At 52.3% G+C, this 15,300-nt stretch overlaps 1 protein-coding gene across 6 annotated transcripts in view; it reads right to left on the bottom strand.

Annotated features, from left to right (window-relative positions):
- Window positions 1–1,924: 1,924 nt before the first annotated feature.
- Window positions 1,925–15,300, bottom strand: part of NFRKB (nuclear factor related to kappaB binding protein) — a 34,470-nt gene continuing 21,094 nt past the window's right edge. For 5 of the 6 annotated variants that reach the window (XM_045860161.1, XM_045860163.1, XM_045860160.1 and 2 more), the window contains exons 16-27: window positions 14,804–14,864; window positions 14,280–14,454; window positions 13,357–13,463; window positions 12,817–12,940; window positions 12,546–12,625; window positions 12,168–12,388; window positions 11,798–12,068; window positions 10,989–11,201; window positions 8,006–8,773; window positions 4,337–4,443; window positions 3,494–3,629; window positions 1,925–3,378 (exon numbers count right to left, since the gene is read on the bottom strand). In XM_045860161.1, coding sequence (XP_045716117.1) covers window positions 3,253–3,378; window positions 3,494–3,629; window positions 4,337–4,443; window positions 8,006–8,773; window positions 10,989–11,201; window positions 11,798–12,068; window positions 12,168–12,388; window positions 12,546–12,625; window positions 12,817–12,940; window positions 13,357–13,463; window positions 14,280–14,454; window positions 14,804–14,864 — 2,389 coding nt within the window. In that variant the 3' untranslated portion in view covers window positions 1,925–3,252. The remainder of the gene's footprint in view (window positions 3,379–3,493; window positions 3,630–4,336; window positions 4,444–8,005; window positions 8,774–10,988; window positions 11,202–11,797; window positions 12,069–12,167; window positions 12,389–12,545; window positions 12,626–12,816; window positions 12,941–13,356; window positions 13,464–14,279; window positions 14,455–14,803; window positions 14,865–15,300) is intronic. The other variant, XM_045860165.1, reaches the window with a different exon arrangement.

The following is a 15,300-nucleotide window of genomic DNA, read 5'->3' as shown; positions in this document are numbered from 1 at the left end:
ATTCCTTACCTAGGGGCAAGGAGCTCTACATTTGGCCCTTTGAAGGCCACCACGAGGCTGTTGTGGCCCCCGGTGAAAATGAGTCTGACACTCCTGCATTAAGTTCTATCAAGTGGTAACTGTGGCTCAGCCCAATGAGAAGGCCCTTACAGGCTGAACAGTGCCGTCCACTGGCGTGACCTTTTTCAGACTTGAAACGTGTCTTGTTGGTTTCTTATCACCACCACCTCTGAGTATAGGGAAGTTGACCTAAGGTCGCACGGTTTACTGAGTCGTAGAACCAGCCTCCCGCGGGACTCAGATACCAGCTTCTATCTCCCTTTCCCCTCTGCCACCCCACAAACACGGCAGAGTCCACGTACACGAAGCACTGTGTGCGCTTTGGAAGAAACGCCGTACTCAGTGGAAGGTCACCCCCACGGCGAGCCAGCACTTCAGAGTTGAAGTCGCAGCTTAGAGGCTAAGGAGCTACTTGAAAACACTGACTTAATCTTTAGGAGAGACCCATGGGCACCCTTTCAGGATCCACTTCGGTTTGCGAGCAGAAACCCGAACATTCAGTCAGCAAGGACTAGAGGACCTACCGCTGGCCATCAATGCAGCCCCTGTTCGTTCCTTAGGCACTGGAGGTAGAAAGAAGAGACCTGTTCTTGCTTTTGCTTCCCCAGTGGAGCTCTCCATTTTGATTTAACAGGGGCGGGCAGAACACTTTGAGGAAATGCAGTGGTTTCTCCAGAGGGCGAGAGCGAGGGGGTGGCGAGGTGTGCAACCTTCACAGGAGTGACCAGCCCCGGTGTGAACAGTCCCAGACATGGCAGTCAAGGACAAACCAGGCCCAGACACATGGTCTGAATAATTCTACTAACCTCTGTCAACCAGAGGCGCAAAGACCCCATGGCCACCACAGGTTCCTCTGGAACTATCCCCCTGACACACATCCACCAGTCATCCCCTCTCTGCTCGACCCCTGAGGTGCGCACCCAAGGAACCCTGTTTGGCGCCAATGCTGGTGATATCACTTCACAACGCCAGCAGGGGGCCGCCAAAGTGGTGCGCCCCATCCCACTTCCCAGGGAGTCTGACCTACACTGGTGTCCTGACACCAGTCTGTCCTCCTCGGGTGTAAACGTCCGCAATCACAAAGCAGACACGTGACTTCAGTAAATACAAGTGTGGGGTGAGGCTGGGGCTGAAGGTCAGAACTACTTTCACGAAGTTTGTTAAGTAAATTCAGAGGGAGTTTATTTTAACCAGCAGTAAATACCTGAGACAGGATTCCGCATGTGTCTACCTTTTTCTCATTTAGAAACAAACCCTCCTCTGAACTTCTCTGTGAAATGTGACTCTAGGGAACAATGACGTGCAAGTATCGCAGCAGCATAAACAGCCGAGGCAGCCTCCTTCCGGCAGGTCGCAGACCAGCCTGGCTCCTTCCCTGCAGCCCTCCCCGCTCACCTCTGTGCCAGCTCTCTGCCCCCCAGAAAGCTCCCCCTCACCTCAGCTGACTGCCCCCTGCCCCTTGTAATCCATGCTTACCACTCTCAGCTCGGGATTGTCGGAGCCTCAGAGCCTCACCCTGGGACACCTCACAGCCCTTCTCGTCTTAGGAAGGCAGCCGAGAAGGTCCTTAACTTAGAACCAGAAGACTGGATTTAAACCCTGGTTCTCTTTAACTTCAACCAAAAGTTGCATTTTCTCCGTTAAAACAGAGATAATAAACATTTTATAGAATTGCTTTAACAATTAAATGAGATTATCTATGAAACCTGTGTCACCCACAAGCCACTCTGCAAGTCCCTGCTCCTCTGCAACTTGCCTGGTGACCAGCCTTCGGCCAGCACCCTCCACAGGAGGCCGCCCCAGCTCTGCCCCCCACTTCCTCACGCAGACCCCATCATGTTCATCACATTCATCACTAGACTTCTACAGATGAAAGAAACATTTTTAATAACCTGGATACTTTCAAGAGTTAGGGCTTCCCAAACTCTCGAAGGCATCACTGCGGAAAAGCTTTCCCACCCAACCCCAGCTCCAATATAAACAGGCATATATTCTTAACCACCAGTGCTTTCATTCAATCTGACACTTTAAAAAATCACTCTAAGCTCTCCGCTGGTAGCTTGATGGAGGCTCAGAAGAAGGAAACAGCCTGGATTAAATAACTTGTGTACGGGGACTGGCTGCTTTTGTGGCTGGTGCTGCCTAGCAGGGACACCTGCTCTCTTCCTGCCATCTCTACTTTGGAATAAAAGTCGGCGAAGTTTTAAAGAACCATATAAAAAGTATTGTAGGCTAGAGGGCCATATGGTCCCTATGGCATCCATTCAGTTCTGTCTTCAAATTGAAATCAGACACAGATAATATGTAAATGAATGGGCATGGGCTGTGTCCCAATAAAACTTTATTCACGAAAACAAGTAGCCAGTCCAAGGGCTGTAGTTTGCTGACGCTTGTTCTGGAATAAAGCAGAATGTATCATCTCTGAACTGAAATAGTTTGTGCTGCAAAAGCAGTATTTCCGCAGCTCCCACCTACTGGATCCACTGGCAGCATCCTTTACCTGTGTGTGAACAGGCTTGGTGAGGAGAACGGCCCGCAGGTGAGGGCACAAACCGCGGTCAGGACACACCCTGACGCCCCCTTTACAGAGGGAGTGCCGAACCCACCCCCTTTCAGGGGACGCACATCACCCCCACGTCCTATGTCTCTCCCATCTCGGAGCCTCTCCATTACTGTGTAGCCACCAGCTTAGAAGTCAGCACCGAGCTTAGAAGAATCTTGCTATTCTCACATTCTGGTCAAAAGAATAACCAGTTTTTAAAAAAATAAGTTACATAAAAATTTAAGGACACGAAACTCCTAACCAGACCATGAGCCATGGAGAAGAGCACAAGTTAAAACATACGATCCACATACGTCATGAGGCTCATTCGCTGCCTGCGCTCTGTGCTGCAAGCCCTCCCTCAGCACCCTGCTCTCAGAAGAGAACTTTGGCTTGTGTGACAACTGTGACCTCACACAAGCTTGAAGAGCGGCTTCTCCTGGATCAGTACAGAGCAGACCTGGAGAGAACCCTTGTCAGCGTCCCCACGTGGACTGTGGCCACAGAATCTCAGCCACTGCTTCTGCCATCCCACTGCTGGCCACCCTTGGACAGGGAGGCTTAGAGGAAGGACAGGCCTCCCGCCCCTTCCCTTCGGCGGCAGGGCAGAGCAGGCCCCGGCATTCGGCGAAGCCATCTCTCTCCCAGAGTCACTGTTGTTCAGGCGCCTGCTTGGGAGATGGAGCTGTGGTCACCACAACAGTGGAGACTGCCTTGGAGGGATTCGAAGCTGTTCCCTGTTGAAGATGGGAGGCGGGCACAGTCTGGATGCGCACCTGTTTGCGGAGAGAGCATCCAATCAGCAGACTGCACACGGGCTCATCAGCTGAGAACACACAGCAAAGGAAAGAGAGAAACCCGCTATGGCCAGCAGTTCGCCTCGGCCCTTACCTGTGTGGCCTGGCCTTGCTGCTGGAGCTGCTGCAGCTGCTGGGCAGTGAGGAAACTCACGGGCTTGTTGCCGGCAATGAGCTTAGTGCCTGCCGGCATGGTGGTGAGGATGATGTTGCGGCCCAGCCCACCGAGGCTGCGGACAGAAGGCAGGACAGAGTGTCACCTCCCACTCAGAACCAGGCCACATGTTGAGGGAGGGAAAAGAGGGAGGTCTGGTGCCCAGTGGAAATCCCAGCATTCTGGACTGAAATGGAAACCCATCTCATGAGCCAGACTTTCTACCAGCCTCTCTGTTTCCAGGGACGAGAGCAAAGGGCAGGCCCGAAGCTTGACCCTGATGTCCACACCTCGATCAGGAGGAGTAGCGGATGAATAGGGCCTCAGAGAGGTGTGTGCTTTCGGTCAGAAACCCACCCCCAAACCACTGCCTTGAGACCATCAGAATGACCCCCCATGCCCTTTATCCCTGTTTAGGTCAGGGCCATGGGAAGCCCAGGCTCCCAAGTAAATAAGCCCTCACGCTGTGACCTACCATACCACAGGGCTCATGCGTGTGAGGGTGCCCCCCCACCCCAGCACCCACAGTCAGTCCCACCCCATCGCAGCGCCTCCTGCCCCTTCCATGCTTTTCTCCGCAGTCTGTCTTACCACCCCATGCGGTATTTTACTTTATTCTCTCTCCTCACTTGAGCACAGCAAGGATTTGTCTCCTTTAATCACTGCTCTACCCCCAGCACCTGAAACAGTACTAGCTGCTCAGCAGATCTTGTGCACAACAGGAGACGTGGAGGGAGAGCCCCCCAGGGCGCCCTGCCCAGCCCTCACTGAGCAAGCACTCACTTGGCTCCAAGGTTGCCTTTGATGATAGGGGCCGTGACCACACTCTTGCCCTTCATCGGCTGGCTGATCACAGAGAGTGGAACCGTGATCCGCGTAGGCAGCTTCCCCTAGAGAGGAGGAGGAGACCAGGAGAGGAGACAGGAAATGAGAAACCAGAAGCCCGTGTCCAGGGCTACCAGAGCTGAGAGCCAGCACTCAGCAGCTTCCGGTCCCTATGCCCCGAGGGGTTCCCACAGCCAGTCAGCTGCGGCTCAAGGGCTACAGGTAAGGGCTCCTATGCTACACTGAGGGTCACCTGATCTGTCACCATCCTCTTTCACGCCACCTAAAGCACAGTCACCACGCAGGACCACTCTCATCAGGAGGAAACATGTACCTAGCCCCAAAGGGAGACATGGGCTTGCTGCAGCACAGTGAGCATCTAGGCCCCTGGGGGCGCCGGGGCCTGCTCCCACGTGTACCCCCACACTCGGCCCTCCACAGCTGCCCGCGGGTGTGGGCATGGTACACAGTCACCCCAGAGGTTAACTCAGGATGCACACACCTGCTGCCTCCCCTGGACTGACGGCTGCGCCTACCTGCTGGGGCACGGGCCACACTCTCCAGGTGTTTTCCGTTTCTCCCAGAGATAAGAAGAGATCAGTCAGGGGACACTAATCATAAACTCAACCAAGTGAAAGTCCAACCTCAAAGCAAACAAGGCCTAAGAGGAACAAAAAGTTGAAACAGCCTAGTTTTGGGGATTTCAGGATGGCTAAGATTTGGTAATTGCATCACCTGTTTTTAGGTTACCTGGTTTTTTAATGCTTGGTTGGCAATAACATTTATATACAGTAAAATCCTCTGATGCGAGCCCTGGCCAGGTGGCTCGGTTGATTGCAACGTCATCTCATACAACAGGTTATGGGTTTGATCTCTGCTCAAGGTATATACCTGGGCTGTGGATTCAACCCCCAGTCTGGGCACATATCAGAAGCAACGAATCAATGTTTCTCTCACATGGACTTTTCTCTCTCTCCCCCCACTCCCCTCTCTAAAAAAAAAATCAACACATACACCCTTGGGGGAGGATTAAAAAAATGATTCAAGATTCACAGATAGAGAGCAGAGTGCTGCAGGAGGGAGGTGGAGGGATGGAACAAAAAAAAAGAAACGGACACAACAGTGTGGTGACTGCGGGGGTCGGGGATGAATGGTGATGGGCAGAGACTGGACTTGAGGCAGTGAACACACAACACAGTGTGCAAATGCCATGCAGTAGAGTTCTGCACCTGAACCCTGTGTAGTTTTGTTAACCAGTTTCACCCCAATTAAGGCAATAAAAAGAAGAAAAATGACTTGAGAGGGGTGGTTTAATAGGCTGCTAAAAAACGGCACAGACATTTCCTACGGGTGAGCTGGCTCTGAAGAAGCCAGGTGCTCGGGTGCAAAGCCACACTGGAGCGGCAGCCCGCCAGGAAGCGCTAGGAGATGCCGACAGGCGACAGCACGGTGCCTCGAGGTGGATTGATGTACGGTTTATTTTCTTAATGCCTCAGTGCAAGGGGTGTCAGACTCATTTTCACCGGGGGCCACATCAGCCTCAGGTTGCCTTCAAAGGGCCGAATGTAATTTTAGGGCTGTGTAAATGTAACTACTCTTTGACAGTTAAGCGAGAGCGCGGTGCTGCGGCCAGGTAGAAACAAGGTGCCAGGCCACATAAAACAAGACGGAGGGCAGGATTCGGCCCATGGGCCTTGTGTGTGCCACCTGTGCCTTAGTCGCTTAAAAACATTTCAGGCCACCAGAACAGCAACTGGAATCGTCCCTTCACGAACTGCCCAACTAGCAGACTAGACAGGGAAACCTCAGTGCTTCCTAACGCACCGAATGCTCTCCCGTCATACAGGGTGGGGCAAAAGCACGTTTCTAGTTGTAAGTTCACAAAACACAGAGTTTACTCCTGTGTTAGTATTTATTAATTCTTGTATTCTGTTCCACACCAACACCTACAACCTACTTTTGCCCCGCCCTGGTACATACCAGAGCAGAAACAGGGTGGGGGCTGCCGGCGACAGCTCTCCGTGATGTGAGTGCTGTGAGGAGGGCTCATGGGAAACAACCGTGCGTCGGGCAGCGGCTTCCTCTCTCCCTTACTCTGGCTCCTGGGACCTAAGAGCCGGTTTCCTTCCAAGCCGCACTACATACATCCGGGTTTGTTGGCGGGCTGGTTTTGCTAACCTGTATGTCCTCCACCACCACTCTGGCTTCTACCCAAACAATTGAGGTTTCATTACACAGCTTGTTCAGAAAAGAAAACTATGTTTTATCCTGTCCACATAAAAATACAGAACACTGCTCCTTATCGAGAAGCAACATGAACACGCCTGTATCCAGAAACACACCTATGTTAATACGAGGATTTGGTTTATGATAAGTGTAGTATTTCAAGTTAGTGGGGAAGGGATAAATTAGTCAATGATGTTGGAATAATCTGAAAAACAAAATGAGATCTCGGCCACATGCTATTCAAAAAGTTACATTTCAAATGGACTATCAGTTATACTTTTCTTAAAACTGAAAATATTTCATGGAAATATAAGCTAATATCTTTATAACCCTGAGGTAAGAAGGCAAAAGACATAAAACCTAGAAACCAGAAAAGCAATGTTGATAGATCTAATCAGATAAAATACCCGTAGAGCAAAAGGCTTCCTATGCAAGGTTAAAAAATGACAGAGTGAAAGAAAATATCGTCTGCACAAAGAATTAACACCCGGAAGATATAAAGGGTCACCTCAAACTATGAAAAAGCCAAACACCCCAGAAGAAAACTGGCAAAGATGTATTCACTGCAAGAAAGCACAGGCCAGTGTCCATAGGACTGGATGCTCGACCTCACTGAAGGTCGGGGAAACAGAAGAACTCCCTCTCACCACTGCGACAGCTACGTCCAGTTAAAGCCCCCACGGTGCCCAGCACTGGGCAGGACAGGAGACTTGTGGATTGGACTGTACACTGGTATGGAATTTTTGGCAGCACAACCGCGTGTCTAAACTTTCAAGGTGTTACCCCCGTGGCCCAGCACAGACACCTCTGCTCCAGAACCCGCACACGCGTGCATCAGTGCACACGTGCCAGTTCACTGTGGCACTCACTGCTCCTAACGGGAGAGTGCCCTCCAGCAGGGGAACGGCTAGACAAAGCGCATCCCTTCCATGGGCTACCACGGCCTCGCTCCAGAGCACACACTCAGTATCTGCGGGGGATCTGGAATGATCCCCAAGGCATACTTTTAAATACAGCACACTGCAGAACAATATCTAGACTAAGGTCTCTTACAGGGTTGTTTTTTTTTTTTAACTGCATGTATATGTATAAAAACACCTAGAAGAAAAGGACTAGATGAGTAAATGCCAAGACACCAACAGACATTAGCTCTCAGGAAGGGGGAACTAGGGGGTTGTGAAAGAAATTTTATATTTTACTCTAGGTGCTTCGGTACTGTTTTAATATTTTTTTAAAGAATGTACGCAGGTACTACTTTCATAAATCTGTTTCAAAATCGAACACCAAAGTCTATTACTAAACAAGCCTGTTTGGGTCAACTGAGGTGACACAGAATTTCTGTTCCTGAAAAGAGAGACTCCCTGGGGGGAAGGGCTACTCTTCACCACCACCAGTACTCACAGCCTGCGACGTGGACACCACCGTGGTGCTGACAGGGACCTGCCGCACAGTGGGGGCTCCCGCGCCAATGCTGATGGGGGTGCTGGCCGCCCCGGAAGCCACAGCAACGGTCTTGGACACGGCAGCATTCACGCTGGGCAGTGACACTGCCGACGTATGGACAGTGCTAGACCCGCCGGCCACGGCAGGGCCCTGCTTGGCGTGGGCCGCCACTGTGATGGTCTGGCTTGCTTTGGGGGGCATCACTCCCAGGCCCTGCACAATGCGGATGGTGGCAGCCGGCTTTGCTTCTGAAGAGGCCACTGTGCTCTTCCCCTTCTGGTCGGCCACACTCACACCAAGTGCTGGCATCAAGCGAAAGGCTGAGCTCGAGGCTTCTGCTGGCTTGAGGTCGGGAGTCACCTTGACCACGGTGGTACCTGTTGGCGTGGCTGAAGGGGCACTGGCGGAAGCAGCTTTAGCCGGGCTGTCAGTAGCATGCACGGGATTGGAAGTGACGTGTAAGGTAGCAGAGATGCCTTTGCCTGCGGTGCCACTTCCTGCCCCAAAGAGGTCCTGGGTCAGCTTGACCGTGGTGACCTGGGACTTGGCCAACGTGGCCATCATGTCCGGAGTGATCCGCAGAACCGTCTGGCCTTTGGCATCTGTGGTGATGGAAGAGGGTGGCAGACGCAATACATCCTTACCCTGGATACGAAAGTTCGTGGCTGTGAGTGGAATGCTGCTGCCCGTCTGGGGCTTCACGCCGAGCTGCCCGGTGACCGCCACCTGGGTGGGGAGAAACAGCACTGACCAAAGGGTTCGCAACGGCACTCGGGTGCAGAGCACGATCAGGCAAACCTCCACTGAGTGGGCGTGCGCGTGTCATGTATTTTTCTAAGTTCTTAATTTTAAAGACAATAAACATTCACGAAAGAAGAGAACAGCATGACAAATCCATGTAGCTATCCCCCAGTTTCCAAGGTTATCCCTTTGTCAGTCTTGTTCTATTCACCCTTCCCGAGGTCTGGGGGGCTGACGGGGGAGGATAGAGGAGGAGTGGGAATATTTTTAAGTAAACTAACATATAGCATTTTGCTGATCAACACTTATGTACATATCTCTAACCTAGAAGGACTTTCTAAATTAAAAAAATAGTCACGGACTATTACCTAATAATATATATTCACATTCCCCCAACGGTCTCAAAAACGTCCATTCGTCGTCGGCCAACCTGCACCCTGAGAGCAGGAGAGCATCGGGCCCCGCTCCCAGACATAACGGACTCAGCCCTCCCGGCCCCAGGGATTCTCTGTCACACGCCCCCCTCCCCCCACACACACACCACTGCCACCGGAACGCAAGCTGTGATGTGTCCCATCCGCAAACTCGACAAACCCCTGTGGGCTGCACGTCTCCCTCCCCCTGCTCCACTCCAGCCCCAGTTCTCCACTCTCTTCAAAGAGCCAAATCCCTCTAAAAATTATCTGCCTTCACTATCTCCATTTCTTTGCCTTACATTCTCTTTTGAACACATTCCCCAAAAGTCACCGATCCAGTGGACCCAGTCAGGTCCACTCAGCACCCTCATCCAGCGGGGGGCCAATCCTAACCCTCGCATCCCTCCCACTCTCACGCCCCTGGTGCCTGCGCTGACCTCGAGGGGCACCCTTTCCTCTCCTGGACGGCCTTACAGTCTCCGCACCTCGGCGTTCTCCATCTCAGGTAATTACCACCATCGACCCGATCATCACTCGAGCTGAAAGCCACAGCGTCGATCTGGACCCCCTTCTCTTAGACCCCGTATCAAACCACCGGAAAATCACAGACCTGACCCTGCACCCTGAGTTCAGAACCCCTGCACTCTCACCCCCCGAGATGACCATGCGCAGGAAGCCAGCACAACCTCTGCCCTGGCCCATGGCAACCGCCTCCAACCCAGTCTCCCTCTCCCACTCCTGCACCTCCAGTCCGTCCTACACAGCAGCCAGGGGCATGCAAACTGGATCGAGTCATTCTGGCTCACAATCTCTCAGTGGTTCCCTAACACACCTGAATTAAAGTCAAAGTCTGACGTGATCTAACCACTGGGAACCTCTCAAGAAAACACGTTCCAACACTTCCACATGTGTGTTCACTAGGCCTCAGCCACCACTGCCTTCCTATCACCCCAAATACCCAACTCAAGGCATTCCACTTGCTCTCCCAGCATCTGGGATGCATTGCCTCCAGCTCCCTGTAACATGGCCCACTTTCCAACCTCAGTCCCCGCTCTCAAATGCCACCCCTCAGACAGGCCTTCTCCAGTCGCCCCAGCGGAACGGGGCACTGCACTCCACACCTGCCCACTGACGCTCACAGCCCCGAAGGCCCCACCCCAGAGCACCCATCTGCCTGTTGGCTCTGGGGGAATACGAGCCCCACGAAGGAGAGACTTAGTCTGTGCAATATACCACTAAATCCCCAATATTTTTGACAGTGCCTGGCACACACAAAGTACTCAATAAATATTTAATGAAGGAAATGTTACTGTATCATTACACAGCCCCATTTCACCAGTAAAGCAGGGACAACAAAAGTGCCTGCTCCACAATGCTGAGTATTGAGTTAACAGCCATGACCCAGTTAGCGCAGTGTGGGCACCAGCTGCTATCCTGCCTGACAGTTCTTTGAGGCCCCATGGCTAGCCTTGCATGTTCACAACCAAGAAAGTACACACACAGTCTTTTACCAGCAGTGAACTGAAATGCCAATGAAGCATATGAAGTTATACCACAGGCTTTAACTTAATTCATGGAGAGTCTCCTCCCAACTCAGAAACTCAGCCGCTACACGGCGAAGCAGACGGAAAGGAGCAGGGAAGCCTCTCCAGCAGCTGCACAGCCTGCACTGCCCTGGTGGGGACGCGTTCCTAAAAGGCCTGCGCACTAAGGACCAGAGACCCCTGATCGTGGAGACCCCTGCTGTCCTCTGCCTCAGGACAAGGGGGTCGGGCCCTACCCACCTGCTTGATGATGTTCTGTCCGCTGGCGTTCTGAATGACGGCGGCTGTGGACGCACTCGGGGCAGAGGTCCCAGGAGAGCTCGTGGCTGGCTTGCTCGCAGGGCTGGCTGTGGCAGGGAGGCTTGTCACCGTGAGCCCCGTCTGCCCAGGCCCCGGCCGCTGCATGGCGGCCGCTGCCGTCTGGGCTTTGACTGGAACGGTGGCCATTACTGTCTAGTTCAGAGCATGAGGCCAAGAGCTTAATCAGACACTATGGCGCAGACCAGCACACCGCCCCCCAGGGGTGAGCCTCTGCAGGCACTTCTGACCTAACCGGGCTTCTTGCACACCAGTCTCTAAAACAGACACCTGAAGTTCCTGAGCTTGTGAGCACACCTTTCATGTTCAGAATGATCCCACACATAACACCCCACCCCTACATACTGCGGACAAACAGTATGCCCCTTTTACAGTACAGGACACTGAGGCAGAGGGCTTCTCTCCAAAACCAGATGACTAGTTAGTGGCACAGCTAAGTACAGAGGCACACCAGATGGAGCCTGAGATTCAGGAGCACAGGCCTGGACTTCACCCCACCTGCACAAGGGACCTAACGTTATAATGTTGGGTAAATCACCAGGCTTCTCAGAAGTTCTGATCTGCCACACACGTGTAAAGCAGAACTCCTGAAAACTTTCACCCAGCCATGAACGTTAAATGAGTTGTATAGCGAAGATCCTCATCAGTAGACTAACATAAGGCCCTTCAGTCCTCGCCCAGATTGCCCATTGTGCTTACAGCCCACCACAGAGTCCGCTGCCCCTGTTTACCTGGGGCATGACTTTGGTCTGCGTAGCAGTGGCTGGAACTCGAATCTGAGGTCCTGCTGGATTCGGTGGCAGTGTCTGTGCTGGCCCAGCTGCCTGCTGAGTCACAGCAGGAAGGCTAGGCTGGGCCACCACCCGTACCTGGGGCAGGCCGGCTGAGCCCGAGTGGCCCACAACCCGGGCCGCAGCCTGAGAGCTGGGGGGAGTCTGACTGGAAGCTGGGGAGAGCATCGTTCCCAGCTGTGGCATTGTTGGTGAAGACACCAGAAGAACACTAGGAGGAAACAAGGGGCAGTGAGAGCCAACCAACTCAGGACATGCACACTAGAGCACTACGGACAGAGCGGGCTAGAGAGGCAACAGAGGTGCTTACCTGGAGCTAGACTTAGCTGGTTCTGAGACAGGAGCAGGGCCACCTTTGTTGACTGCCGAGACTGGCGGCGGGGAGATAGGAGTGGTGGGCAAAGCTGGAGTGGTGGGGGTCACGGGTGTGACTGGGGTGGGTGGCATGCTGGAGTCACTGAGGCTCATCTGGCTCTGCTCAGAAGGGCCACTGCTGAGGACCTTCATTGAACTCTCCTTGCTATTGGACTTCTGTACGTAGAAGACGAAGAGACATTCATGTTCAGACTTAACAAAGGTGCGAGAAAGGGAGGCATGGCCCGTGGTTCCTGACGCGCTGAGCTATGGGAAGGCCTCACTGCCACCTTCCCTGACACCCTAAGCCGGGCACTCTGAGGGAGTCACTTACCACCTTAGATGAAGGCTTAGGTTTTTGCTGAAGGGCTTTTCTGGCTTTAGCTGCTGCTGCTTGTGCTTGGTGAATCCGCTCTGCAAACAAGGGGGAGACGCTTCAGTGGTAGTTTAACTTCGGCACAGTGAGACGGGGGGTTTCATTAAGAGCCCAGGCTCCGCTGGGGGCTGAGCCCTGCCTAAATGCCACTGAAAAGCATCCTGGGATGGGGGCAGAAAGTCAGAAGCACCCCCACACCAGCTGGACGCTTCCCAGAGGCTTCACACACCAAACTCTTCCTCGCTCCTGTCACGATGCAGGTAGATCCACAGCTTCCGTCCAATGTCATATTTCACACATGGGTCTTTTTCATAATGGAGCCGATCCAGTGCGCCACTCACTACTGTATTCACCTGGGAACCAGAAGCAAGGGGACGAGGGGCAGGTCAGACTTGGACACCAGAGCAAAGCTCTGAGTGTTTAAGTCAAGGTTGCTGAGCTGATCATGTCTCAGCAGTGAAGCAGCACTCCCAAAAACTCACTGAGGATCACATGCCCAAACAGGAAGCACTAAGATTCCTGAAAAACTAAGCTGCCGACCCCTGAAGGTGACAATGACCTCAAACCCTCAGAAGCTGTAAGAAAGCTCAAAGTCAAATTTGTGCTTCACTAGAAGCAAGGGTCTCAGGCTATCACTCTTCTCCTGTCTTGAGACACCCTTCTTTCCTCTTCATTCAGTTTTTCAAAATTTATGTTATTGTATATTTCCTGATAACTTTTCTGAATTACTTTCTGGAGCAAAACAAAGATAACCTCTTCTCCATCCTACCTGAGTGCTGGTGACATCTGGAGCGAGAAACTGGGAGTCCTTGAGCAATTCACAGATCTCCGCTCGTGTGCCTTCTCCATTAGGTAGCCGAGCTGCCGCGTCTCGAACTGGTGGAATCGGGAAAGGAAGAGTCCATGAGTCAAGCAGCTGAGGAACCCCTCCTCTCCCGCTCCTCTGAGGAAGTGCCCAGAGGTTTCTCTGCCTCGCCAGAATGCAGCACTGGGCAGACACTGCCCTCTAGTGGCAGGCCCCTATACACTCATCACCCTTTCAGCTGACACCAAACATGACCCCTTGGGACTGTTATAAACAGAAGTACAAAACCACATATTAGTGCCCTGATGTTTTGAGAGAAATCAGGTGTCTTCATGTCACGTGACAGCTGTTGCAGACATCTCAAAATACCACTTCCATGCATCACTATTTGGAAATTACAGGAGTTATAAGACCGCTGCTAGTTCTTATCATTTGATATCATAAAAATACATAATATTTCTGCACAGAAAATTGGTTTTAATATTTTGATAACTCTTTCAATATGACTGGTTTCTCTTGTAGCTCTACACATAGTATTTTATGCATTTGAAGACCTAATTCTGAGAAGAGGCCCAGAGGTTTCACCAGACTCATGACACAAAGAAAGGCTGAAAACCTCACATTTAAAGGACTCAGTCTGGAGGAAGCCAGTCCCTATACTCGTGCTACTGCTTACCTGTGAACAATTCCTGAAAGAAAATAGACTGGAGTGCAGACTTCAGGAAAGAAAAACTAATTCCAAATAAACCTCTGGGGGCAGAAGCCCCCTCCCCACACTCCAAAGCTTCTTAAAGCTACACCTGGCCCTCAGAGCTCTCCCGTGTGTGTGACTGGGGAGCAAGGGGCAAAGAGCAAGCACAGCGGTCCGAGAAGGAAAGCTACCGCACCCAGTGACAGGATGGTGACGTAGGCCGGCCGGTCCGAGCGCAGCAGGGAGTGCTCCCGCGCCTTGTTGAGGGAGGTCTCCTTGTCGAACACGCCCTTCACGGGCCCCACCACAGACTCGAAGCCATGCATGCGGAAGGTGAAGGCCTTGTGGGGCTGGCTGTATCTGTAACGCTCCTGTCAAGAGCAAAGGGACAAGGTTCGTACGTCGGAACCAGTGCGGTTCTCTCTAGAGCTCCTATGGGAAGGGGTCTACCTGCAGAGACCACACAGGAAGCAAACTGGCTACTCCAACTAGGAATACTGAGCCACCGATAGTGAGGAAGCATGGTCCCCAAAGCCCGAGCCACTGGCCAAGGGACAAAAAAGCAAAGGTAAGTGTGTTTTGCTAGCTAGAGGAAAAGGTCATCAAAACATTTCTCCTTACACCATTTCTGCCCCCCAAGAGACAACCCCAACCAACAGAACACCTAAGGCTGCAGGTGTGGATTTTCCTGACTGCGTGGCCTCCCTAGCTATTTCTTACCTGCTCCTGAAAAACTCGTTTTTCCTCCCCGGTACTGGGCCGCACCACATAGTCAGTTCTTCTGGAACACAAAGAATTTGGAGGAATCTAAAAAAAGCTGAACTCACAAAAACAGGGAGAAGAGCAGTAGTTTTACCAGGGGCTGGCCAACAGGGGGAAACAGGCAGACAGGGGTCAAAGGGCACAGACTCGCAGCTCTGAGACAAGCCCCGGGTGTCTGGTGCAGAGCACACTGACCGCAGTTAGTAAAGCTGTTCCTTTCACAGCTGGGAGCTGCTGAGAGAGAACACACACATTCCCACCACACACCCCCAAAACCAGTAATTATGTGAGGTGATGAATGTGTTAATGAACCTTACTTCAGCAATCGTTTCACAATATACACATGCGTCAAATCAACACAATATTATACATCAATTGGATCTCAACAAAGCTGGGGGAAAAAGACAGGGGACCACCCCCGACTGAAAACAATCACATGAGACGCCGTGACACAC

The sequence above is a fragment of the Phyllostomus hastatus genome, unplaced genomic scaffold (assembly GCF_019186645.2).
Source record: "Phyllostomus hastatus isolate PE091 unplaced genomic scaffold, TTU_PhHast_1.1 phas_scaffold_193, whole genome shotgun sequence".
Taxonomy (NCBI): Eukaryota; Metazoa; Chordata; class Mammalia; order Chiroptera; family Phyllostomidae; genus Phyllostomus; species Phyllostomus hastatus.
The sequence above is the reverse complement of the archived record's forward strand: the minus strand, read 5'-3'. Positions and strand labels throughout refer to the sequence as shown.